At 46.6% G+C, this 27,637-nt stretch overlaps 1 protein-coding gene across 2 annotated transcripts in view; it reads right to left on the bottom strand.

The window, feature by feature from the left end:
- Positions 1-13,940, bottom strand: part of GRIN2A (glutamate ionotropic receptor NMDA type subunit 2A) — a 364,343-nt gene extending 350,403 nt beyond the window's left edge. Inside the window, exon 1 of one of the 2 annotated variants that reach the window (XM_073792321.1) lies at positions 13,512-13,940. In XM_073792321.1, coding sequence (XP_073648422.1) covers positions 13,512-13,925 — 414 coding nt within the window. In that variant the 5' untranslated portion in view covers positions 13,926-13,940. The remainder of the gene's footprint in view (positions 1-13,511) is intronic. The other variant, XM_019928628.2, reaches the window with a different exon arrangement.
- Positions 13,941-27,637: the final 13,697 nt, after the last annotated feature.

Genomic DNA, 27,637 nt, shown 5'->3' with positions numbered 1-27,637 from the left:
ACAGACATAACTTCTCATTGTGTCCTCACATGGCAGAAGCTCTCTGGGGAGCTTCTCTGGGGTGTCTTTTATAAGGGTGCTGATCCCATTCATGAGGGCTCCACCCTTATGACCTAATCACCTCCCAAAGGTCGCACCTCCTAATACACTGGGGGCTAGGTTTCAACATAGGAATTTTGGAGGGACGCAAACATTCAGTTCACAAGAATGATCATGCTGTACTAGTGGTTAAGTACTTTGAAGATCCTCCAGACCTGTTAATAATATCAACCCTAAATCCCTCGTACTTTCATTTAAAATTCATTTCACTGCACCCACCCCTGCCATGGAAACAGAGAACATCTATTCCCTGCCACCCATGCAATATCCCTTTCAGATTGCAGGGCACTTACTGTTACATCCTTACTCTGCCTTCACTTTTCTAGAGAAAAGAACAAACGGTGGCTTCACATCCCCACCATGCACCACAAAGCCTGTGACATGAGCACATCTCCAGCCAACTAGGACATAGTTCTGTACCTCACCTCCTGGCAAATCTTAACAGTCAAGTCCCACAAAATGATTTTCTGCTGGGAAATTTTACATTTTAAAGCAATTCTTGAAACAACATTGATACAGACACACCGGTTGAGCAATGCCTGGTGACTAAGAATGAATAATCATAGAACTCCCTGCCAGGCTTCAAAATATTTATTATTTTTTAGAAATTCAAATTATTTCACTGTACTTTATATTGGAATCCATCATTTTCTGAGGTTTTCCATTTACACAACGAGAAACATCAAAGAGGTTAAGATGTGCAGCACCTAGGGAGTATAAAAATGTGACATGACTAAATTAAATATATTTCACAGAAGGTGTCATAAAAGACATGCAAATTAAAACAATGAGATAACATTTTCACAGAGCCAACTAGAAAAATTTTTGTTTCAAGTGCTGGCCAGAGTTAGGTGACAGAGATACTTTACCATAGCTACTGGAAATGTCAGTGGTCCAATATTTCTGGAAACCAATTAGCAGTAAAGGACTGTTTAAAAAAATAACCACAGCTAATATAAAAGTAATCTAATAAATGCACATGTTATAGGATTTGTGAGATTCAGAGAAGTATAAAGAAAATAAAAATCACCTTTGATCATCACATCCACGTCCTCGTCATCCACAAACAGCTGCTATTAATACTTTGATATATACCCTTCTGGTCTTTTTTTCTATATTTTATATACAAACACACATATAAAATATACATATTGATTATATAACTTCATACATAGCTTTTAATTTACTTAACATTGTATCATGTAATTAGTATGTAATTAGCATAACAAATTATTTGTAAGCATTTTTATCTGCTACATTTTCTATTCTATGGACACATCGTGATTTATTTGATAATTTAGATTTCTTCATATTTTTTGCTATTAAAAACAACACCTCGGGCAAACAGCTTTACAAGAAAAAAAGAAAAACAGTTTGTAACCATGTGTGGGGACGAATGTTAACTGGACTTATTGTGGTGCTCATTTTGCAATATATACAAATATCAAATCATTACATTGTTCACCTGAAACTAACATAATGTTATGTCAATTATGCTTCAATTTAAAAAAAGAAAAAAAGAAGAAGAGTAAGTAAGGAGGAAAAAAAAAAAACGAGTACCAACTACCCAAGGCGAAAACCAACAGCAATTAACTAAAGTGCAATTTGACCTTAAAGCTTGGGTCTTCACCAAAGCCTGCCATTTTCAAAATCCCGTTGGTGGAAGCCATGCCCATCGGCTGGCACTAGAGCCACACCAATCATATCATTTTCTACAGCTCACACCGACTTCCCATAGTTCTGGCTCTGTTCACTCATCAACCAACACTACATTTCCTCAGCCCCACAAAGAGCTTTAAAACAATTCACTTGGAAAATAAGGGGTCTTTTTTCCTTCAGCCCTAAGACTATAGACATACAAAACAATATGGATTTCAAATGCCACTCACTCTTCCTGGCAAGAATTTCCTAATGTGGAAGAGACAAGATAAAGCAGGAGACATTCCACTGTTTGTGACAACAGAATAGAAATCGGCAAAAAGCTCAATGTTTTGATTGTGAGAACTGCGGTCCAGAAGAGAATTCAGGAGTTGTCAAAGCATCACTGGAGCCTGGCAGCCTTGAAAGACACGTTAAGAGGAGGGAAGCGGCCTCCTCCACTCCATGGCTCATCCTCTGCCACGCTGGATGATGACCTGCAGGGCAGGCACGTGGGTCACGGCCTCTCCTGGATCAATAGTTGTTGACTTTGACTCTAGATCACAGCCCTCTAAGGCATCTTCCCTGACAAACCCCCCACCCTCAGACCGCTGAACGAGGCTCTCTTCTATATGTTCTCACAGCTGCCAAACTGTCCCAATCATCAGTGCATCACTCTGGGATTTAACTGCAAGTCTCTAACTAGATTCTAAGTTATTAATACATCGAAGCAAATAATATGATCACAGATATTATCTACAGAACATTCGGGCCCAGGTTAACAGGCTCAAAAAATGTTTGAAGCATGAACGTTCATAAACCAGTAAGTAAATCAATTCCAAGGAGCTTATGAATGGGTTTCTGAGGGTCTGTGTGCCCCTGAAATTGCACATAATATTGAACGCATGCTCTTGAATATGCATTCCTCTGAGGAGGGCCCATAACTCTCATTAGCCTATAAAGTGATCATGACACCCCCACCACCACCAAAATCACTCCACATTATCTTAAATTCCTTGGGTGAGTAGGCAGGCCTAGCTTTGAGTGTGAGTTTTTATTTTGCTTGGGAAAAATAGGCACAGTTGGGGACCAATTTAAAGTGACTAACCTCTTTCAAGTCAGTGAGATTTAAAAGAGGAAAGGATCCTTGTACCACAACAACTTCAGCAAAAAAGTACAAAGGGAAACAAACTACCATTCCAATTAACATTTTTCCTCTTTGAATTGGTAACATGGTCACCTCCATGGAGAGAATAGGGCAACTGAGGATCTGCCGTGCATTCATTAAGCAAATATTCTTTCTCTGAATGATGCATTGTATTATTTGGAATTTTTTTTTACTCTTCACGTGAGTACCTGTTTCTTTTCTTTTTTTTTTTTAAACATCTTTATTGGGGTATAATTGCTTTACAATGGTGTGTTAGTTTCTGCTTTATAACAAAGTGAATCAGTCATACATAAACATATGTTCCCATATCTCTTCCCTCTTGCGTCTCCCTCCCTCCCACCCTCCCTATCCCACCCCTCCAGGCTGTCACAAAGCACCGAGCCGATATCCCTGTGCCATGCAGCTGCTTCCCACTAGCTATCTACCTTACTACGTTTGTTAGTGTGTATATGTCCATGATTCTCTCTCGCCCTGTCACAGCTCACCCTTCCCCCTCCCCATAACCTCAAGTCCGTTCTCTAGGAGGTCTGCGTCTTTATTCCTGCCTTACCCCTAGGTTCTTCATGACATTTTTTTTTCTTAAATTCCATATATATGTGTTAGCATACGGTATTTGTCTTTTTCTTTCTGACTTACTTCAGTCTGTATGGCAGACTCTAGGTCTATCCACCTCATTACAAATAGCTCAATTTTGTTTCTTTTTATGGCTGAGTAATATTCCATTGTATATATGTGCCACATCTTCTTTATCCATTCATCTGATGATGGGCACTTAGGTTGTTTCCATCTCCGGGCTATTGTAAATAGAGCTGCAATGAACATTTTGGGAGTACCTGTTTCTAATAAATGAATAATTAGAAAGAAAACATATCCCTTTCCATCTCATGGAAAGTTGTAAAATTTGAACAGAAAGGCAAAGCGTTTGGAAAGAATTTGGGGTTGTGTTTCTTCCTTGGGAGATGTGAGGGGAAAACAGAAAAAGCGGATAAACAATGGAATAGTACCCAGAGCAATTTCAGCCATAAGCAAATGTTCAAAACACAGGGGAGTACAACAGACAAAGGATAATTACCCAACTGAAAAATCAGAGAGAGGTCTGGCTATCTCTTTAGGGTACAAAAGGATTACCACAGTAACGGGTGCAAAAACATGAATATACTTTAATAAATAATTATGACTAACTGAATGCAACTGTGAAAACTTCCCTTTTCAAGATCATTGGCAATTATTCTAAACATCGTCTTCTGAGATGTGCTTCTTAGCCAAACACATTTCCACTAGTAAACACGACGCCGGCTGACCTACTTATGTTTATATTTATATATGTGTGTGTGTTGATATATACATAGGTTTTCTGCTTTTCAAATATGGTCTACCCTTCAGGATGATGTAAAGTCCTTTGGGGATTTGAGGTGATGATGCAGGGATCATAAATTCCTCTCCCATGCCAGGCACATTTATACTGAATTACTCACACTTACAGAAAGTGAAGATGTTGGTTTTCAGCCAAATCCAAGGCCCTGAAGTACCAGGATTTGGGGGTTTTAAGAGGTGGCCCAATCCAATCTCGCCAATGTGAGTCTGACTCTCTATCCTGCTCCTGGCAGTCATTCTCGGCTCAGTCAGGTCCAACAGATACATTATTCTATGAAACATCACAGTCTTCTATTAGAGACCTAATTGCCAAAGCTTATTCTTCATAACAACCTTATAATTTCATCCTCTGGAATCAGTTCTTTCCCCAGAACAAAAAAATTCAAAAACATTAAGACTTAACCTTCTTAATTTGTAAAGGGGTTGTAATGCCCCTTGTAACAGCCCATGGGGTATTTGAGCACATCTCTCACGTCCTCTCTGAGATTTCTCTTCTCCAGGCTGAACTTTCCTAAGTATTTCTTCTGAGACTCTTATCATATGTTATTTAGATACTACAAAACCTGGAGGCTCTTCCTCTGGGCACACTGAAGTTTTTCAACATTCATCATCAAATATTACCCCCAAGAACTAAGTCAAGTCTACAAATAATGGTGTTAGTGTTGCTGGAGACAGCATCTGGTGTACCAGGTTAGCCACTGCTCCTACACCTCTGCTAACAGAAGCAAATTTTGCTCCAGTGACAATTATCCATTCTTAGAGAAGAATCTTTATTATTAATCTCTATCAGTGATGTTCAAGGGGTGGCACATGACCCAGTTCTGGCCAATGAAATATAAGAGGAAGTCTGCTCTGCTGAAAGGATAGAGGGCCTAGAAGAAAGCTTCTTTTCTCTCTCTTTTCTTCCTTTTATGAATGCTGGTATGTGAAGATGTGATGGCTGGAACAGAAGCAGCCATCTTGTGACCAAGATGAACCAGCAGCTGAGGAAGGCAAAGTAGAAGAATGGAAAGGACCAGAGCCCTTGATGGGTTATTGCGATACTAAACTAGACCTGGGGCTCCTTGTTAAACAATAAAATTAAATGTCTTAATAGTTTAAGCCAGCATTGGTCAAATATTCTGCGACTTGGAACAGAAGGCACTCCTAACAACAGAAAAGGTATAATGGAAATATTACCTCTTTGGATTTGAACATTATATTTCTGGAGATGTGGCCTTTACTTTTTTAAGAGCCCTATCACTCCTTGGGATCTCCTGAGCATCTGGTCAATGCAAAACAAATGAGCAACTAAACAAAAACCCTGTAATTGAGGATCACAGTTTCAAATGCTTGCAGAGAGGATGCAGTTAACATAAATATGTGAATCTGGCTAGATGTGAGATAACAGGGAGCAAGGAGGGCTGTAGGGAACTTGAAAATGCATACCTCTCCCAAAGACATTAAAATTCAAGCATTTTGAAGTACTATGCTGGCGAAATAAAATACTAATGCATCTATGAGCCACATTCAGCAGGCAGTCCACCGGTTCATGACCCTTACAAAAATCAATCTCAAGTGAGTTGGAAAGTCACATCTCCCCCTTCCTGTGAGAATGTACATCCTTCTTAAACCCTTCAGTGCAGTCTGTAGTATGGGTTCACCATTTCGTTCTGGAAAGACAGTTTTGAATTTTAATTCCATCATCCAACATCTTAATCATTTCAATTAAGGCAATCAGATTATTAACATCAAAATCTATTGCCCTCTTGAATCTAAGCCCCTTCCCTAAACCAACTGGATTTGCAATCATTCCCTTGAAAGGATAACAAAATAAGAGCAAAAGAATAAGATCACAAGGATTCTTTAATCAAATATCTTTGGGGCTGCCAGGGTCCTCAGGCTATCTCAGAGCCACTTAATCTTTGGCAGAAAGAAAATGAGAAACACCCTAAAGCCCTAAGCCCAGTGCAAACATGTGTTCCAATTGGTGTAGTTACTTACAGTAAAGGTCACTGAGACGGTCTCCTCTCACAGTCACTTTCACACTGGCCACACTTAGTCTTCCGTTTGCCAGGATAAAGCTCAAGCAAGTCTTAAGAACTCAAAAAAAGCTTCTGGTTGTCCCAGTTAAGAAAATATGGGGCTTCCCTGGTGGCGCAGTGGTTGCGAGTCCGCCTGCCGATGCAGGGGACACGGGTTCGTGCCCCGGTCCGGGAAGATCCCACGTGCCGCGGAGCGGCTGGGCCCGTGCGTCCGGAGCCTGTGCTCCGCAGTGGGAGGGGCCGCAGCAGTGAGAGGCCCGCGAACCGCAAAAAAAAAAAAAAAAAAAAAAAAAAGAAAAGAAAATATGAATCATTTCATGTTGGACTCTCCACTTCTAACAGCTCTATGAGAGTCATTCCCAGTTTCTTGCAGGGAATACCCTCACATCACCACATCACCCTTCAGGCTGTTATAATATTATTATAATATATAATATATGATAATATGATAATATTATTATCATTTTATTATAATAACCCTTCTGGTTATTAAAAAGTACATGTACTTTGGAGAAAAACAAAAACCACACAGTAACAGTAGCATTCCTATAGTAAGTATTTATTATGAGTCAAGCACTAAGCTACATATTCTATATCCAGTATCTCATTTAAATCTCACAACTCTAAGAAGCAAGTACTATTATTGTCCCCATTTTAAAGATGAAGACACTGAGGCTCAGAGACATTAAGGAACTTCCCCATGAGCACCCGGCACCTGAATTTAAACCCATTCTAACTCCAGGTCCAACTTAGAATATTAACCGTGCTATAATGCCATTTTTTAAAAGATGGAAACAGCCATGAATCTACCCCTCAAAGATAACCACGGCTCACATTTTGGTGTGTTTCTTCCCAGTCTTTTCTTGAAGGTGATAAAATTTTCAGAGCTAGAAAGAGGCTTAGAGATAATATCTCCCTAAACTCTCATTTCACAGAAGGAGAAGTTGAGGTAGAGAAAGCTGAAGAGCCTTTCTCAAGGTCACACTGCTGTTTGGAAACGGAATTTAGGTCGTCAGATTTGTTGTCCAAGGTATTCTGGGGTCTTCTGACTTGAGTTGGTTGATAGTGGCTTCCTAGAGGACCGTGTTGAGAAGGGTTTAAGGCCTGTGGCCAAAAAGGACAAAATGCTACAGTAGGTCAGTGATGGTGGCCGTGAAAGTAGCGGCACGGTCGTGTGCACACCCCAAATTTGCCACCTTCCAAGAAGCGGTCCTGGGAGAGAAGAAGAATGATCGGGAAAGGCCCTCTTAACAAAGACCACCTACTTTCTTCACCAACATCAGGGGTCTCAAACCCCAGTGCCTTCAGGACTAAGTCCGTAACATAAATGAGTGAAGTGGGCAAGTTGGAGCCTGAAGAAAGGATGAGCGCCAGCCCCATCTAAGGAGGGAGGGACGCTATTCATCTCCAGCAAACTATCACCGTGGGGAGAAGTAAGCCCAATGTTACCAGGCCTTCTCATTTTTCCAAAGAGGCATGAAATTTGGATTTTTTTTAAAATGTGATATCACCTAACTTTAAAATGCTGGCAACTAATTCAAATTTAAATAATTAAGGGGGAGTGCAGAACCAACCAAACACATTAGTTAACAACATTATAACTGTTCCTTTTCATGATGGCCTTATCAGAAGCCACCAACACCCTATTACAAACCTGAGACCCTCTCTCTCTCATTTTCTCTCTCTTTCTCCCCCTCGCTCTACCTAGAGAAGCACTTTCCATCTGAGGCTACCAAAGAGAAGATGAACCCTCCAACCCCACCAGACCACATCTATCAAGGGTCCAAATGATTGCCAGTGACCCCCAAAGGTAATCACGTGGGAAGGTAATCATGTGGGAAGGTAATCATGCCTCTCGGGGTGATGCCTGTTGCTCTCCAATGCCTTCTGTGAGGAGGAGTGGATGACTGCATCTGACACGCCTCCCCACTCTCCCAGGAACTACCCGATGCCTTTAGAGCAGGAGCTGAGTGGGCTCCACCAACATTCTGATGTGCAGGTCTCCCCTTTCCATGATCTTTCTGTGTTTAATGGGAAGGCCCGTCACTCACATCCAAACTCAGAGCTGCCAGGTTACAAGAGCACCAACCTCCTGCAGATGAGCTGTTACTCAGCAATGCTACACAGGCCTTTCATATGGAAGCCCCCAATTTCTGTTAATCCCCAGGATGGCTAGTGATTATCTGCCCACTAGAGAGAAGAGGAGACTTGGCACACACCTATGAAATCAGTCAGCATTTGGGAACAAACACTGCATGGAAAGCCCTAACCCACAGCATGGTAAAAGTTCTTCCAGAAACTGCAGTAAACTGGCATCGAAACCAATGACTTGACTCATTCAACCACCAAATATTTACCAAGAAACAAATGCAAAAAGCAAGATCAGTGCAAGGTGCCAAAAAGAACATACATGTGGACCATAAATCAACCTTACTAAAGGTAGAAAAAAACAGAACAGTTCAAATAACGGTAGTATAAACAGAACATTCTGCAGCCATTTAAAATCATGTTTTATAAGTTTATTTAATGATAAGGGAAAATTCCAAGAATACATAATCAAGTTTGAAAAAAAATAAAAGCAGGTTGTGAAGTATAACTGGGTCAAAATCAGAGTGAACACATTCAGTAACCCCCCTCTTCCGCCCCTAAGGCATAGAATTTATAGATAAATCTTTAGATATTTCACAATTTATATAGTGCTGCTTGAAAATAAAGGAATCACAGATCAAAAATGGAGGGGACTCCCTAAAAATAAATGAATCAGAAGATGAGGCTCTACAGTTTCAGGAGGAATCAAAGTCTGTGGGGGAATGGGTCTGATATGAGCCATGGGAGCAGAGGTCCCAACATCCACCCAGGGCAGAAGGGGCAGAACTGGACAGAGAACCATGCTGCTAGCTGTGAATAAGGATGGAACGTCTGCAGCATCCACCACAAGTTACAGCCACAAGGATGCCCCTGTATGCACGGGGCCAAAATAAAATCACCTACATGAGACGAGGACCTAAAGCCTGCATCACAGAGTATATAGAGCAGAAAGAGAGCTCTGAGCTGAGCTGTTGACAGGAGCTCTGGTTTACAAGCACACACGCTTACAGATATAGGGCAGAAGAAGCCATAAAACTGCCTTGAAAATAAGTTCACAAACAAAAATTAGAGAACATATGAGGATATCCAATGATCAGACTCTACAAAATGGAAGATTTCACACCGGAAGAAGAGAAGATGCTAGAGCAATCAGAGAAGGACTTCATAATAAGTATTTTTTAAATCCTCAAAGGCACAGAGAAGGGATTTACAACACAAAGTGAAAAGAGTTTTTCATAAAACAAAACTAATCAAAAGCAGGAAGGTATGAAAAGGGACCATTATGTATCTTAGAAATAAAGCGAACCATTGTTGAAATTTAAAACTCCACAGATAGGCAAAATAATAAACCAGACACAAATGAAAAGAGCTGGCTAACTGGAATATAGAATTGAGGAAGCACAGCACAAACATATCACAGAGAGAGAACTTAAAAAAATGTTTAAGATACATGGAGAATTGACTGAGAAACTACACAGACAGAGAAAAGAAAGAATGTTAGAGAGGAAACATCCAACAGATAATGGCTGAGATTCTTCCAGAATTCAAGAAAAATCTGGATCTTCTAAGAAAGCCCAAAGGATTCAATGTACAATAAACAAAACAATATGTACATACAATACAATCCTGAATTTAAAACTAAATACATAGAGCTTAAAAGGAAACAGACCCAAGTGTCCACAGTGGTTACCCGTGGTGATAAGATTTAAAGGGAGATTTTTATTTTCTTCTTTAAGCTTTAATATACTTTCTAAGTGCTCTATAATGAAAAGAATTATTTTTATAAACTGTCTGTGTTGGAGGAATATCATTATTTCAAATATACATATTCACTTTTTAAAAAATCTGTCCTCAAGGAACTTACACTCCAGTAGAGGAGATGAGGTATGTATAGAAATAATATATAAAGCAAAACCCACACAGTAACTGACATGGATGGATGTAGCTAAAATGTAAGCCTTACCTTCTCCCCCATGAAGCAGTTAGGAATAAGGGGGAAGGGGAGGAGGAGGTGAGGACACTCAGCAGAAATGTATAGGTCTAGCATCTGCGCTTGATTTACCAGGGGCTGATACTACAACCAGAGTGTATTTCATGCGAACGGGATCAAAATGGCCAAACCAAGATAACATTAGAACTTTATCTACATTAAGCATTATTCTCGCCTCTAAATTAATTATATTTCAAGACCACTCAGTGATAAAAGCAAAAATTAACATCTCCGTTGTAAATTAACCATAGAAATCTGCCACTTAGCACATTTTCTATTATTACAAAGCTTTGTTCTTTTTTTCAAGGGTCAAGAAGACTGAGGAAAAGGTAAAAACTGTGGGGAGAGGCTCACTTTAACTGATAATCAAATTAACTGTCATTGTAATCCACAGGGACACTATCATGTTACCAATTTAGATGTGCAAACAACACAGGTATGTTCTGGGCTTTAACGAATGAGCATCATCTTAAGAGGGGACAGAGAGGTCTTATCGGTTTGGGGAGATTCAGATTCTGTGGCCATAACACCACTGGCACACCCAACCAAACAAGATGGAGTTTTAGGCAATGCCCACGATGCTCCTTCAGAGCCAAACAAACTGCACTCAGCATTCAGCTCCGCAAGAAACAGGTGGCAAAGGCACAAGCCAACTCAATGTGTTACTAATGGAAGGAAGGGCTGTTCATATCTCAGACAATCTCTTTCCTTTTTTAACACAACCAGGTTTCTCAAAATACCACTCTTTAACTCAACTCCTCTCAACATCACCTGTACATCCCACACATGGGACCCAACATACACCCAATGTTATCCCACTGACTTCCCTGATTCCCTGCCATCAAGACCAACTTGGAAAGCCCCAACAATAATGAGGAATATCCAGTTCCTTTCACCATTTTTGAGCCAATGGACCCTTTCATTCCTCTCCTCTCCATCCCTCTTAAATCCCTCTCTAATCTTGACCTCTCTGAAAATGTCCTTTCTCATCTTCCTCTTGCCCTTTCCTGATTCCCTTTTTCTTCTTTACTCTTAAGTGGGGTCACACTCTTGTCCAATCCCCATAAGGCAGTTTCATTCTACAGGAGGGGAAGATGCTTCCACCCATACTCCCTGGACTTCTCAAAACTCCCTTCCTAGTACCCCCTTCAAGGGAGAAGCAACTGCTGGTCTAGTAAGTCAGAGCCTGACATGGACAGGGTCACTGCATATGAAGGGGATGCTCAACTATAAGTCCACTTCTTTTCCTACTTCTTTGCCTACAGTTGGATGGCTAAGTCAGGTAAGAGCCGAGCCCCACACCTGCCAGCCCAGCCTAAGCCTCAAGTCACTTCTCCAATTCATTTTTTACCATATTTCTCCAATGATTGTGCTGGGCCCTAGTCTATTCAGAAATTTCACTTTCAAATTTGGCTACTGTTTTTTGGAGGCTGTTGCTCCTTCCGTCAAAACTTCAGAAGGGAGACGGAATTGGTGGTAATATTTAAATTCCAAAATCACACTCCAAAACACTGCTGGACAATGCTATTCTTCTCCTTCTTCAGGCCTTCATCAGAAACCAGAGGGCCAGAAAACCAGAGATCTAGTTCCATCACACACCAGGTGGTCTTAGCTACGCCTTTAATTGCTCTATGCCTCAGTCTCTTCGTCTGAAAGTTACAGGATGCTCTAATGGCCTTGCCCGTTCTGAAATGGTCATATATCAGTGGCAGGACATGGCTGTTCCCTATTTTTTTCATCCCAGAATGGAGCCCCCAAAACTGAGAGATGGCTGGGAAAATACTCAACCACACACAGGAATTCTGCTAGGCTGCAAACCATTTAAAATGAATGTTTAATAAGATACTGCATCAGTTGTGTACTTCGGCTGAATGTGCTGCAGCCCAGGAGACCTGAAAGAATTAATACGGTTCCCAAAGGAGCTGGTGGGAATTGCTAAGGCAGAAGCAGAATCTGATTTGATGAATGTAAAAGTGCTTTGAGAGTGTCAGAAGAAAAGTGCTATGACAAATGTCTGCTTGCTCCATTAGGATGTCTCCTGCTATCTAAGGAACATGCTACAAGAAGGTCCCAGGTCTGGGGACCACGGCACACAAGTACACTCACCCTTCTCTTCCTGATCCCCTCCATTTCTTTCCAGGGGCTTAGATAGAGGCACAGAGCACCCACAACACCAACCCTTCCCTTTTTTTCTCATTCTTCACCTTGCTTCACCTTTCCCACCTGCACTTCTGTACAATTCTCAAACTGGGGCCTCAAAACATCTCAGTCAAATCTTCAAACCTCTCTCCCCTCTTCTCCACAGAAACACTCCCAGCTGGTCCACAGAAAGACCCTCCCTCTCACTCTAAGCCAAGACATCTGGACATACCTTCCTTCATTCTGACACCCTCCGACTACCTCATCAAAACCCATCCTTGGGAGCCAACCCCTCCATCTGAGGGCCTTGGAGCCCCTGTCAGTCCCTCGCAAGGAACATGTAGGAAAACACCAGACCCTCCATGCTCTGGGTCTGCAGTCAGTTCTCCCACTCACGGCCACGCCCCTGGAGAGACACGGTCCTGTGTGCCTTTAGCCCAGGGCTTCTCAAACTTTCCACCCTATTTCCCCTAATTGTAGAGATCTATGGAAACATGACATTTCTCTGCCTTTTTCTGCTTTACCTAAAAACTTTGCATTTTATTCTACAACATTCCCATGTTTGATCCTTTAAAAATAGTTTTAGCTGCTTACCACCATAGGGGGAAAAAATAGACATTTTCCACAACACAAACAGGTAAAACTAATATTATAGGAATATAAGCCTTATTGTTTCACGTGCTCCCGAGCTCATCTCTGTGCACTATTTGGAAATCTCCAAGCATTCCACCACCCCATCATACTTTTGCATTTCCTGAGTTCTTCCTGGCACACCCACGGTGTCTCTGAGTACCCAACTTTCAGAAGCAAGGTAATAAGCATTTCCATTCAATTCCAGGTTGAAGAGGCAGGACCTGGTTCTCACCAGGGTCAGTGGTCACAACCCCCTTTCAGATTAAGACAGAGGTCAGGGGCTCCCGAAGACCTGCGGTGGCCACCATATGATTGGCACATGCTCCAGTCCTGGCAGCCCATCACCTCCCAGCCTTACCTTGTCAGCCATGATCATAGATGAGCCCCCGTGGATGCCCAGGATGGGGATGAAAGTCTGCGAGGAGATAAAATCCAGCATCTGGGCCACGGCCTCCTGGTCGGTATCGTCCCCAAACACCAGGCCGTGGATGCGCGCCCCTGACATGAGGTCACACACGTGCGTGATGAGGCTCTTCGGGTCCGTGCGGTTCATCAGCAGTGCTACCACGTTCAGGTCCAGGGGCAGCCCTGCTGCCTGCTCGGGGCCCCAGAGGTTTCGCAGTTCACGCTCCGTCACGTCGTGGCTGTGACCCAGCAGCACTGCGATGTTCAGCGCCGGGGGACCCTTCTCCGCCGCCGCGCCCTGCGCCGGACCGCGCCAGACCAGAAGGGCCGGCAGCACCAGCAGGGTCCAATAACCCAGTCTGCCCATAGTCGCCACTTACGGTCCCTGCAAGGTGGAGAGCAAGAGTGAGGGCCGCGGTGTGCGAGGGTTCTAGACGGAAGGATTTACCAACCCAGCCCCTTGCTCTAGGAGCCAGGTATAGAAAGCACGCCAGCGAGAGCTGTTGGAGTCACTGAATCCATTCCCCATCCTCGAAGCCATCCACGTCCCTTGACCCATCTCCAACTCTATCCACAACTCCAATCCGAGCTAATTCTCCGTATCTGTCCCTAAATCCATCTTCGCATTCAGCCTCCTCTCCATCTCCGACTCTACCCACGTCTCCCACCGCACCCGCCAAGTGGGACCACTTGGATCACTGCCCCTGAAAGTAAGCTCACACCCCGCCCCCTGCTCACTGGGAGCAAACTACAAGCCAGCCCTGGCATGCGGAGGCTACGGAGCGACTCCGCAACCCTGCTCCCGCTCTAAGCTAGTTGGCTGACCCCGCCCCCTGCAAACCCGCGGGGTTCAGCACCCACCTGCTCCACTGGACACCCGCAGCAGACCCCGCACCTCTCCTTCAGGGTACACCCTAAGCGCATGGAAGTGAGGACACTCGCTTGTGTGCCCGAGAATCCCGCGTGCCTGGGGGAAACTTAGGGTCTGCCCCACCTTGCGCAGAGGGGCCATGAAGCGATTTTCACTCAAGTGCAAGCAGCCCTAGGACCAGCCCCCTACACGCACGCGTGCACACGCGCGCGCATATGTACACACACACACTCTCTCTCTCACGCGCGCCATGTGCAATGCAGAATTCTGGAGACCAGGCACGTTCCCCCAGCAGACCGACGCGTGGGAGCTGGCAAAGAACGTGCGTGGGGGGGGGGGGTGGAGGGGCGGGGGAAGCTTGGCTCCCAAGAAGCTCTCCGACGGACGTGAACTGTACAGCGCTCCCCCACTCACCACCCCAGGCTTTCCACTTCAGGTCTGTTACCAAGTCTTAGGTGCACGTGGGCAGTGGGCTGCACACCCTTACAGGCACGCGCGTATTTCTGCGCACATCCGCAGGCCGCAATAGGGGAGCCCACGGCCATCCGGAGTCCGCACATGTCCTCAGCCAGTGCACATACATGTACCGCGCCAGGTGCACAGCCGCGCCTGTCTGCAAATACCAGCACAGTCGTGCACGCGAGCACTGGCACGCGCCCCTCGGGCCGGGCGCTGCTGAAACCAGGGGAAGTTAGGGCGAACTCGCACCGGCCTCGGCGTTCTTCGGCTGAAGCACCGCGAGCGCGGAGCCGCAGCGCCTCCTGGTGCTCCTCCCGCGCCTTGCTACCGGTGCTCCCTCTCCCGCTTTCTCTCTCCCTCTTTCCCCAGATCTTTTCTCCCGCTCTTCCTCCGGTCGAGTCTTCCTTCTCCCTGGCCCACCGAGCCTAGGTCTCCCGCTGGGACGTACCTGTAGCCGGAGAAGGTCGAGGATGCAGTGGGGCGCGCTGCGCGCACGAGCATCTCGGCTGCCTCAGCAGCCACCGGGTTTAGCGGGTTACCGCATGCTGCGGCCCCCGCGCGCTCCACTGGCTGTCCCGCGCTGTCCGCATCGCCCCCACGGGGGGCGGCTATCCCAGCCGGAGGCTCTGCATCAGGGCTCTACCAGGGTAGAGAAGAGACGGAGAGGCAGGGTCAGCCCACGGGCCGGGGGAGAAGGATGGGGAGACAGGCTGCAGTCTGCAATGCTCACAGCCCCTCTGTGCGCACACGGGTCTCGACCGGAGATGTGAAGCTGAAGCTCCGTGCCCGAGACGCCCCCAGTGCGGATCCTAAGACCCTGTGGCCGAAATGGAGAGCTCCACTCTGGGGCGCACAGGAGAACCCGAGCCCCAGGTTGGCCACCCTCGAGAAGCTAACACAGCACCTCTACCCTCACCCCCTGCCACCTCCCCGGCGCCGGCTGCTGGGAGTTGTGCGGCCAGGAGCTGCTCAGCAAGGGGTGGTAGGGAAAGAAAGAGGAGGGAATGGGGGTTGAGTGGGGGGGCTGGCTGAGTTTGCGATGTGCCTGGCAAGGGGAGAGGGGGAGGGAAGGACTCCGGCTCCCGCGGTACCGGATCCCCGAGGGAGGTGCGATCTTTCCCACGCAACGACCCTCTTGCGGTCCTGCCGCCCCCTCCTATCAAGGCCTCCCACCGTCCTCTTCCCAAAGGGGCCGCCCAGGCCCCGCGTCCCGCACCGGCACTCACCGCAGCCTCTCTCCACATAGTTCTCAGCAGTGGCCGCCCCTGGTCATCTCCAGGGCTGATGGCTGCGGCCGCGACTCTCAGCGCTCACCCGACCCCATGCTCCGGCTAAGCCCTCGGCGCCTCCCTCCAAGAGCCTGAGCTCGGCTTCCTGTCCCACTCCGGACAGTAGCTGCCCGATCCTCTGAGCGCACCCGAGAGCCCTCTCCGCAGCCCAGGCTCCGGGCTGGTGCGTGTGTGAGGGCGAGTGTGTGTGTGTGTGTGAGTGGATGTGGGAGCGCGCGCGCGCGCGTGTGGCCGGGGATCCCCGCGGTCCCCGGCTGAGAGAGGTGCGCGCGGGGGAAAGCAGCTCTCTCTAGCCCTTAGCTGCGAGGCCAGCTCCGCGCCAGGCGTTCGTTCAGCTTCCGACTCCCCGGCGGGAGTCCGGAGAGCTCCTGATCACCCTGGTTCACAGCACTGGCAAAACCGGGCTCCCGAGGCGTGCTTCTGCTGCGGTCGCCTCAGAGGAAGAGGAGGAGGAAGGCAGGGGCGCCCCCACGCCAACTTGGGGACTTGTTCTCAGTCGGCGAGACGCAGCAGCCCCCGCGAAAGCCCGACAGGCTTGGAGCTCAGGCGGGCCAAAGAGTCTCCCGTCACCAGCCGCCCCCCGCGGAGGCCGGTGGAGGCAGACCTCGCAGTCCCCCCGCAGCCGCAGCGGCGCAGAGAGCGGCCACCGGCTTCCGGAGCGCACGGCGGCGTTAAGGCCAGGATAGGCGGCTGGCTGGAGGCGGGGGCGCCTGCGGAGGCGCGCGCCGCTGTCCTTCGTGCTGAAACCACGCTCTCCGCCCGCTCCCGGGTGTCTGGTGCGACTGAGAAATCAATTATTCAGATCTTCGTTACCGCTTCCTCCTCCCCCAGTGCCTCGCGCTGGGTGCAGCAATCCCCCTCCACGCACAGGCGCGCCGACACACACACACCACAGAATCTGCTCCAATGCTTCTCCCTGTGCCTCGCCACCCCCGAACAGGAACCCACTCCTCTGATCTCAGGGAGCCAGAATCCTAAAACTAAAGACAGCTCTATATCCTCCACTTGCTTCTTTCTTGTTTTCTAAGTTATACCAAACCAAAGTCGCCCTGAGGCTGTCACTTTTAAGCTACCAGCAGGGGCAAGCCAGAGAGCACGGGACTGCCTGGGTGCGTGGGGCCTGGCTGGCTTGAATTCTGGTAACTGGGTATGAAAAGCAATGCCAAATAAGGACATTTATCCCTTTTAAACTCAATTGTATCTCTCCTTCCAACACTCTGCTTTTCTCCCCTCAGGCCCTGGAGGGAAAGAGGTCTTAAATTGTACAGGGTTTTGCAATCACTGTTCTAACCCTGCATCCTCCACTTAATCAGCCTGATTGCTAATCCGGAAAATGGGGAGGACAGTAAAAAAGATCAACTTCTCAGGGTTATTTTGAAAAGAAAATGAAGCAGCTCTTGGTAAAGGAGCCACCAAGGTCCAGCACATAGTAGGTGCTCAATAAACTACAAGGTGGCCTGAGACGGAAGGGACTCCTTCCAGGAATGCAGATGTGGCTACTGAAATGGAAATAGCAAAGAAGCACAGTTCCTGGAGACCTATGTGTTTATTACTAAGCTGGTGGTTGTATGTTGAGTTCTCCAGAGTTTTATCATCCAAAAGACAGAGAAAGGATGGGAGAAATACTGGAGGGTAAATTAGAATGGGGAGTTGGGTGATATAAGACAAAGAATAGGAAAGTGTTCCATTTCTTGAGGCTGTAACTGGGCTGAGCTGGGTTAGGCCCATCCCTTGGGTGGAGATGATCATTTCTTGGACTTTGGCACAGGTACAGGACCCTAATTTGGGGACTTACAGGGAAGTTAGGCTTTTTCTATTTAAATGAGGTATAAATTATACACAATAAAATGCATATCTCTTAAGGATTCAGTTCAAATTTTGAAGTTGTATGCATCTGTGTAGACCATCACCAAAAACAAGGTATAGAATATTTTCATTACCCCCAGAAAGTGCCCTTGTGTCCCTGTGCTGTTAATTCCACTTCCTCCCAGCAGAAACCACCAATATGATTTCTTACACCATGTACTAGCTTTGCTTATTTTCAAGCTTCATATAAACAGAATTCTACATTGTATATTTTTTGGTGACTTTTTTCACTTAACCTAATGTCTGGGAGATCTCCATCCATGTTGCTGCACGTAACAGCAGCATTTTCCTTTTTATTGCTGAGTAGCTTTCCATTGTATGAATACAGCACACTTTGCATATCCAGTCTCCTATTGATGGACATGTGGGTTGGTTTTTGTGGAGCTTTTTAAAACACTGATGCCTGCACCCACTTCAGAACTTCTCCATTACAATCTCCACAGGTGGGGCCAAGCATGTTTGTTTTAATTCCATAGATGATTCTGATGATGCCCCGGTTATTAACCACCGTGCTTTCCATCCTTGAATATCAGTGCTGACTCTAAAATAGTCTTTGATGAAAACTATTGAGATGGAAAGTTTGAAGTTATTCGTGACCAGACTTGCAGAAAGGTAGATCAAACAGGTGTGACCTCTTTTGAATAGAGAAAGAACCCAGCCCTTCATTTGAAGGAACAGTCTAAGGAACAGGCAACTGGAGTCGCCCCAGGCTGGACATCTCCCCAGTGTGGAGAACCACTTAGGATCAGGTACCTAGAACTCCATCACATTGTGGATGGAGACTGTAACAGTGTATGTCATCATGACCACTTTATCCTGTGCTGTGATGAAAAGCTAAACCCACCACACAGCTTAGGATGTTGAGTAGGATTTTGCTACTTGAGACTTTGAGATGGAAAACCTTCATAGCAGCTATGCTGACAAAGGCTATGTCCCCAAAAAAGGCCCCCTAGTCAACAATATTCTGCAGTCCATCTTGCCATTTGCTTTTATCACATTATTTACATCATTAAAGTAACTGAACTAACCTAGTCTGGTCTTAAGGAACAAATTGTTTTAGTTGTTCTCAATTCAATTGATTTATCTTCAAACACTCAACTAAAGAAATGACCCCCAGGGTTGCCATTTGCTTTGAGCCACTTAAACACTGTGGTTAAAAATCAACCACCATAACACACCATTGTAAAGCAATTATACTTCAATAAAGATGTTAAAAAAAATTTTTTAATAAAACTTTTTTTAAAAAATCAACCACCATATCATATCTATGGGAGAGAACTAAAACAAGCCAATCATTGATTATGCATCTCAGAGGAACTCGGTAAAGAATTATAGCATTTTGAAGCTAAAGATCTTTAGAGACTATTGTGTATGGTGTATTTTCTGTTCTCAAGTAAGTCTGGGGAAATCTGCCTACCTGAGTAACTTTAAGGTGAATTCTTATCAAAGATCGGAGATGTTTTGCAGTTTAAAAAGATGTTTTTATTAGTCTGGCAATATTCTAAAAGAAATTAATCATGGAAAACTATTACACATAATAGCTGCTACCATCCGCGGGAATACTATTTCTTTGAATACTTTTTGAGAATCAGTGAGCTGGCCCAACACCTTTATTTTGCATATGGGGAAAGTGAGACTCAAGTGGGACTTTAGTACTAGGAGAGACAAAATGCTAAAGACAAAACTTGGAGCAGGATCCAGAATTTTTGCTTTAATTGTCTGCTGTGTAAAATAAAATGTGTGTGTGTGTGTGTGTGTGTGTGTGTGTGTGTGTGTGTGTGTGTGTGTTTGCATTCTACAAGGTTATTGGGATCAAGGCAGTATGAGAGAGAAGGATAGAGCAAAAAAATATTTGGGGGGTGGGGGAGTGGAGTAACCTAAACTCCAGACTAGCCACCACCTTTAGGCATTGTTTTGCCACTGGTGATCTACCTTCACCGTCCCTCCAAATTCCAGCCTATGGGCACCAACACTTGAGCTAACCACGGTCCCGGCCTTCTTGACCTTGTCTTTTTAGTAGTGGCAGATGTCCCGTGCCAAGGCAGACAACACTAACCAATTCTTCAAGTGGTTCTCTCAGTTTAGATTGACCTTCACAAGCTTGCTCGGTTCAAGGTGTTCTGGGTAGCCCCATCCACTCAATAAAGTTGACTCCAATTTGCCATTTCTAACTGAGCAAGTTCCCAGAGAGTCCTGATTTCAGCACAACCTGACTCTGATTCCCTGTATTTCCTTTACTTTCTCTCAGATCCTAATCTCCATGTTACCTGCTGACCCTAAGGACTTTCTCCTCTTTAGATCTCAGTTCTCCCATTTATAAAAGAAAGGCATAGACTAGCCAGGATGACCTCAAAGCTGCCTTCCACATTTGACATTCTATGATTCTGTGTCTTTTCTTGAAGGTCTTTACCCTGAGATCAACCAAGGCACTAGTTAACCCTTCCATAATATCTTAACCAAAAGGCTGAACTTCCCTCTCTGCTCCCATAACCCATTAAGGAAAATAGTTCTAATCAAAGGGCAAGGCTTTTTCTAAACAAATCTACTGCTAGTCTTGAGAACTAAAATGAAGACAGCAGCAAAAGATTCCATTCCTTGTTGATCTTTACGCAAAGCAACCCAGTGTCCTCCCTTATATCAGAGGTGGCTAGGAGGCACCAAGGTATACCACTGAGAAAAGGATACTGACTTAGGAGTCAGGAGTCCTATAATCTACCATTTTGGGAAAAGTCATTAACCTCTCCAGGCTTCAGTTTCTTCATCAGTAAAATGGGAGTAAAATCACCCTACCTCCCCCAGCACTGCAGTGAAGTTCCTGAAAGGCTATGTCTTAATGCGGATCCCTCCAAGAGCAGTAGAGGTTCTGCACCAATTCCAGTGCCGGGGAAGAGGGGGTAGTTCCCACACTACCAAGAAATTCTCAGACACCAGCTGGGTGTCCTACAATTGAAATCAATTCTGGCACTGTCTACCTGGAGACAGCATCAGATTCCACAGGTTAAGGTCTCTGAACCCCAAGACTGCCCTCTACTGCAGATGCCAATGGCAAGTTCAGGTTGTTATCTGTGCTTCAGACCAACCGAGGTTCTCACGACCCTCTCCTTGGGTTTGGTTAATTTGCTAGAGTGTCTCACAAAACTCAGGAAACCAGTTTACTCACTATATTTACCCGTTAGTTACAAGGAATATTAAAGGATATGAATCAATAGTCAGATGAAGAGATACATAAGACAAGGTATAGGAAAAGGGCGAGGAGTTTCCATGCCCTCTCCAGGCACACCGCTCTCCCCACAACTCCACGTGTTCACCAACCTAGTAGCTGTGCCTTTGGGTTTTATGGAAGCTTCCTTACATAGGCATGAGAGATTAAATCACTGGCCATTGGTGATTGAATTCAATCTCCAGACCCTCTGCCCTCCCCTGACAGCCAACCCTCTAATCACGTGGTTGGCTCCACTGGCATGTAACCAGCCCATCCTTAGGTGCTTTCCAAAAGACGCCTCATTAACCCAACAAAAGACACCTTTCCAATCTCTTCACTTAGGAAATTCCAAGGGTTTTAGGAGCTCTGTGCCTAAAACAACAAAGACCAAATATATATGTCTTGTTATAAATCACAATATCACAAGCAGACCCTGAAATAGGAGCTAAGAACCTTGATTTATTTGGGAGGTGATCCAGGAAGCCCAGGAGGAAGTGGGAAAAGAAGAAGCCAATCAAGGGTGTGTTAACGGGAGGGTGGCACCTGGGCTCAACTAAGTCCCAATCTAGCTGAAGACCAGCTAAGAGACGGTGAAGACTATGCCCCCTAATTATCCCACTTGGTGGCAAGGAATCAGGGGACTCATCCACCTCCTCATCCTTCATTGGTTGAAGGATTATCAATAGTAAGGGTCACACACAGCCTCTTATTATGTCTTCTTCTCCCAAGCCCAGCCCTTTCCCTACCCATGAACTCTGTTGGGTGTGAATTCCAGTAGAGGTTGCCAGATATAAAGTCACTACAAATTATTCCTTTGTGGAGGGTGGGGGGACAGTCCTTGGGGACCCCCACTATCTGCATCATAAACTGGTCAGGTCCAAAGGCGTGTCTGGGTGCCCTGGGCCCTTTGAGCTGGCAGTTGGGGTTGGGGGTGAAGAGCTAAAAGAAAGATGACCCAGTTGCTGAGTTCTTCCATCGGTGGAATAACTCAGGGCCTCAACGATCCCACTTGGAGCAGTTCGTGGTAGTAAAACAGGATTGTCTAGCAGTCGAGAACCGACTCTGCCCAAGGACACCACTAGTAATAGGCAGAGCTAGGACTTGAACCATTTGTGTCTGGCTCCAGAACCTGCACTTTCAGCAAATACATTATCGGCCCAAGTCACTAGCTTGCTGGTCCTCTTTAGATATAGGTCTTTTACCCTCTCTGCGGTTTATTTTCCTCCTCTCTTGGGGTACAAGAACGTCAGATCAGCAATTGCTAGTATTCCAACTTATCATAGCCCCTTCTGTAAGCCACCTCTCACACACAATCCTGACCGAGGGAGCAGCAGAAAGTGGCGTTTGCTCTCAGGTTAAAAGCGGGAAGATGTTGGGGGTCTGATGCTCATCCTCAGCTTCTCCTCATCCCCTCCCCAACCCCACTCACACCCACACCACAGCTCCTGACAGAACTCTGGAACCTGGCTGATGAACACATTGTGAAAATGTGGTCCAACCCTGCAACACACAGAAGAAGAAACTGAAGACCCACAAAGAGCAGGGCACTGAACAGAATTACTCAACAGTAAGAGACTGAGCAAAGATTAGAATCCAAGACTCAGGAGCCAGCCAGGCTTTAAAAACTGGACTCTGAACCCTGGCTCTGAAACTTACCAGCTGCATGACCCTGGCTAAGTCCCCCAGCCTTTCTGTGCCTTAGCTTCCTCACCTATAAAATGTGGCTAATAATAGTACGTAAATATGGGGGTGCGTAGAGTACATTAAATGAGACAATGCACACAAAGCACTTAGCATAGTACCGGCCACAGGAAAGGTTTGACAAATGTTCGTTTAACGTGTCAGATAGGGCCCTCTGGGACTAAACAAGAAGTTCCCCTGGGATGTTCTGTCTCCTGACATCCTGACACCTTCCCTGGGCTGTGTGCTGGGGAGGTGAGGCCCGCAGGGTAGAGGAGGCAGCCATTGGCCGCCCTGTTCTCCGGCTCAGTGCGTCCCAGATGGTGCCCGGCGGGGAGCTGGCTGGTGACGCGCTGGCAGATCCTCCCTTCCTTGCACACTTCACCAAGCCACGTGGGGCCCAGGAGCCTCGGGCTGTAGCCCGCTCTGCCAAGGAGCCTGGCTGCCCATCCCGGACTGGTGGAAGCCAGGCCCAGGTGAGCCCCGGGAGCGGCCTGTGCCTCCAGCCTCCAGAGAAGGTACAGGTGAGCCATTTGTCCAGCAGCACCCACCCAACCTCCTCTGCAAACCCCCACCCCAGCTTCTCTCTGACAGGGAGAGGGAGGGGCTTCATCAGAGGCCAGCCTCCACTCCACATGACCCAAGTCCATGCCTAGCTTAACCCTTTGTCTGAAAGTGACAGCTCTTAGACGACAACCATGCGGCGGAAGGAGAAAAACCAACCCCTCACTGAACACGTGAGAAGTCAGTTTCTTCATCTGAAAAAACGGAGATGATAATAATTTCGACTTCACAGAGTCATTTTGGGGGTTAAAATGATATATCGTATTCAGTGACTGGAATAGTGTATGGGCACATGGAAATGTTCAATAATGTTAGCCACTATCAGTGTCTGTATTGTATTCCTATGTGTATCAATATGATAGCACAATGGTAAAAGCACAGACTCCGGAAGCCCCCCGCCCAGACCCAAATCTCGGATGTAACCCTTCTATTTGGGTGGCCTTGGGAAAGTTGCTCAATGCCTGAAGCCTCAGTTTCCTCACCTACGAAATGGGGATGATATTTGTACCTCCCTCCCTGTCAGGACTGCTGCGAAGATTAAATCAGGTGACATTGAGTTGCTCAGCACAGCACCTGGTACATAAGAAGAGATCAATAAGTAGAGGGTATTATTACTATTAATGAGCATTAGCACTGTTGCCCAAGGTCACACAGGCAGGACTGGAATAGGTGTTTCCCGACTCCCTGCTCCAACACTTGCTGCTGCCTCTCACCCAATTAAACTTCCTGGCTCTGCCCTCCGAGAGTCACTGTTCCTAAAAAAGAACTCCATTTTTACTGGGAAGTCACAAAATAAATTGTCGCCAAGTCCAGCGGTCAGATCCAAATTGCATCAAGAACATTTCTCTTCATTAGGCAAAGCCAAGGGTCTGGGCTACAGGGAGAGGACGAAAGACTGACGTTCACCAACCAGACCCAGGCGCCAAGGGACCTGGCAGGAACCACACTTCTGCACCTGCCTCTAGCTGTGCGAGCGTGGGCAAGTCACTCTGCCGGCCTGAGCCTCAGTTTCTTTCCTCTTCTGCAAAACCACGGTTGTGTGAGAATTAAATTAGGTAAAGCATCTGGCACATGTGGGGTCTTTAATAAATGGTGGGTATTCTACTTCCCAGCTTTCTTTCTTGAATGAAGTTATTTGTGAGGTTTGGAGGTTTTGTTTTGTTTTGTTTTGTTTGTCTGTTTGGAGTTTTGTTTTGTTTTGCTCTTAGTGAAAAGGTAAAGGATTTTTGTGATTTCTGCCTATGGATGTGTTTCTGCTGTCACTGGGGCGGGAGAGGGGGACCCACAGCCCCTGGGGGACAGCTGGATCCCTTTCCATTTGAAGAGATGGACCAGGTCAAGCCTAGTGTATCTCTGGGACTAAGCGTACTGGCACCCTGGAGCCTGGGGCCCTGCTTTGGCCAGGAAGGAATCCTCTCCTTTGCTTCCCACTGGAGCTGTTGCTCTAACTGTGTCACCCATACCTGCCCAGACTGAGCACAGAAACACACATGCTCACACATCAACATAACCACCCACTACTCCCTGTCACCTTAGCCCTTTTATTCATGTTGTAAACAAAAGGTAATATATGTGCATGCCAAAACCCTGCAGTGGGACATAATCCCCCTTCTCTTATCTGTCTCTCTCTACTGTCCCCTTCCCTCCTCCCTCTCTTCTCTCCCCACAGCCACCTAGCTTCCCTCCCTGGAGGCAACCACTATTGCCACTTCCCCATCAAGAGGTTGAGTTTATGAACCCTTGAAACTAGGTGGCTTTTTTTACTCCCTTCACCAATACAGAACAGCAGAGGTGCTGCTAAGTGACTTCTGAGGCTAGATAAAAATGCAGTGTAATTCCATCTTGTTCTCTTGGGACATTCACTCTGGGAACCCAGTCACCATGCCCAAGCATCCAAGGGAGAGCCTGACACAGAGAGAAACCAAGGCCCACAGCCCACGACCCTGGCAGGGTTTCCTGCCAACAAGCACACCAACCTGCCAGCCAGGTGCATGAGTCATCTTAAAAGTGGATGCTGCTCTCCCCGCCACGCTTCAGGCTGCTGAGCTCTTCCAGTGACGGCTCCGTGCGACTTAGGCACAAAAATGCCGACTGTCTCAGCGGTCGCGTCCGACTGAGGTGGCCAGAGCAGTGAGAAACCGTGCGGCCAGGGCATCCGTGACCAGAGAGAGGAATCCCCGGAAGCCAGCCGGGAATTGACTCACAGTTATTAGACTCTCAGGGATGGGAAGGAGCTCCCGGGAAGACCTAGAGGCGGCGAGGTCCTTTGGAGTCAGTCCGAGCTGAGGAGAAAGAAGCAGAAGCGACAGAAAAGAGGACTAAGGATTCCGCCTTCTATCCCTACGGAGGAGGCAGTGGCCAAGAGACTGGGAGCTGTGTATTTTGCTTCATCCACAATGTGCCTCGCGTTGCATGGAAGTTGTCTTGCTGGGGGCAGGCGCTCTAATAGCCTGGTCCGTTCCAGGACCCCCTATCCTTTCATGGGAGTCTTCAAGCAGCAGGCACCCTAATGGCTTTTAAATGCCTTACCCGTGCCCGCATGATACCCTTCAGCCTAGTCCTCAGTTGGAAGGAAAACAGAGGGATCCTCACCTGCTCTGGGCGGCAGTTACTGGGGCAAAGTGAACCGTGGAGCCTTCGGAACACACAGGGTGTGGCCCTGGCCAGAGTTCCTCCGTTGCTTCCACAGCAACTTGCCTGTTCACAGAGGGTCCCAAGGAATGAGGAGAGGAGGTGGGGAAAGAGATGACCCTGGAGAGCCCCGTACGGGCCACCAAATGTTGTGGTCTGAACGCGGGTTGGAAAAGAATTTCCAGACACAAGGCAGAATGTAAAGAAGACAGAATTTATTAGAGGGAAGGGTCGCTGCCAGAACAGCGGGCCAACTTCCTAGCAGTCTGGGAGAGTCAAGCCCAAACATATGCTATTGATCAGTTTTTATAGCCAGAAAACAAAATAATGGTCCGGGGTGAAAATTTTGTTTACTGATTGGCTGAGGCACATACACCTTCCTTCTATACGGTACGAGTGGGACAGCCCAGATGCCTTTCCTTATTTGAGACAGGTCCCGTTGCCCAGGTGGGTGTTGCCCAGGTGGGCTCAGGAATTTCGTAACCATCTCAACATGGTGGGGAGGACGATTAAGAGTCCAGTAGGGGGTGTAACACTGCAACTTTCTCAGGCAGGGTCATTCTCTGTCCTTGAAGCATAATTGTCCTTGGAGCACCACACTCATGTCATGCTGATGCCACTGTTTTCTGTAGTAAAGCTCTAAAATTCAAAAAAAAAAAGTGGATCCTCCAGTCCCCAGCTGAGCTGCCCCAGCAAAGACAAGCCATGACTGCTGAACCCTGCCCTAGTTGCAGATTCCTCAGCAAACTAACTGTTGTTGTTTTAAGCCACTAAGATTCGGGGCAGTGCGTTACACAGCAACAGACAACTGATACACTGCATTTTTGACAAGCCTCCCAAGTGGTTCTTTTTTTCTTTGTAAGTCTTTATTGAATTTGTTACAATATTGCTTCTTTTTCATGTTTGGTTTTTTGGCCACGAGGCATGTGGGATCTTAGCTTTCCGACCAGGGATCAAACCCACACCCCCTGCATTGGAAGGCGAAGTCTCAACCACTATACTACCAGGGAAGTCCCTCCCAGGTGGTTATTAATGATCAGAAGTTGAAACTTCGGGATAGATTACCCTCTGTCATCTCTGTGAACTTGGAAAGGACCTTAGTGAGCCATCCCTGTCCGCCACAGGGCATACTTCTGTTGCTCTGCACCAAAGCCACCTTAGCAGGGAGACATCAAGAATTCCGTCCTCTACCATGGGGATGATGAGAAAAACCTAGGCCTCTTTTGCACACACACGTTTGCACCAACATTTCCCAAGAATGCCTAGAGCTCTCCCCACTTTTGGGTAAGCAAAGCCAATTTTCCATCCATATTTTCAGATGTATTTGTTACCTAAGCAGTAAGCAGCCTTGAAAATTCTTAGGTAAATAATACAAGTCCAAGAACTCCCATGCCAGTGGCCACAGGATACAGGAAATGACAGATCTCTTGGGGCTGCTCAGACACAGTCATAGGCTCAGCAAGGGAACCGGCTCTAAGGAGTGTGTGGCCACTGCCACTCTCAGTAGAGCAGGAAGC

This window comes from Tursiops truncatus, chromosome 15 (genome assembly GCF_011762595.2).
Source record: "Tursiops truncatus isolate mTurTru1 chromosome 15, mTurTru1.mat.Y, whole genome shotgun sequence".
Taxonomy (NCBI): domain Eukaryota; kingdom Metazoa; phylum Chordata; class Mammalia; order Artiodactyla; family Delphinidae; genus Tursiops; species Tursiops truncatus.
This window is presented reverse-complemented; position numbering and strand designations above follow the sequence as displayed.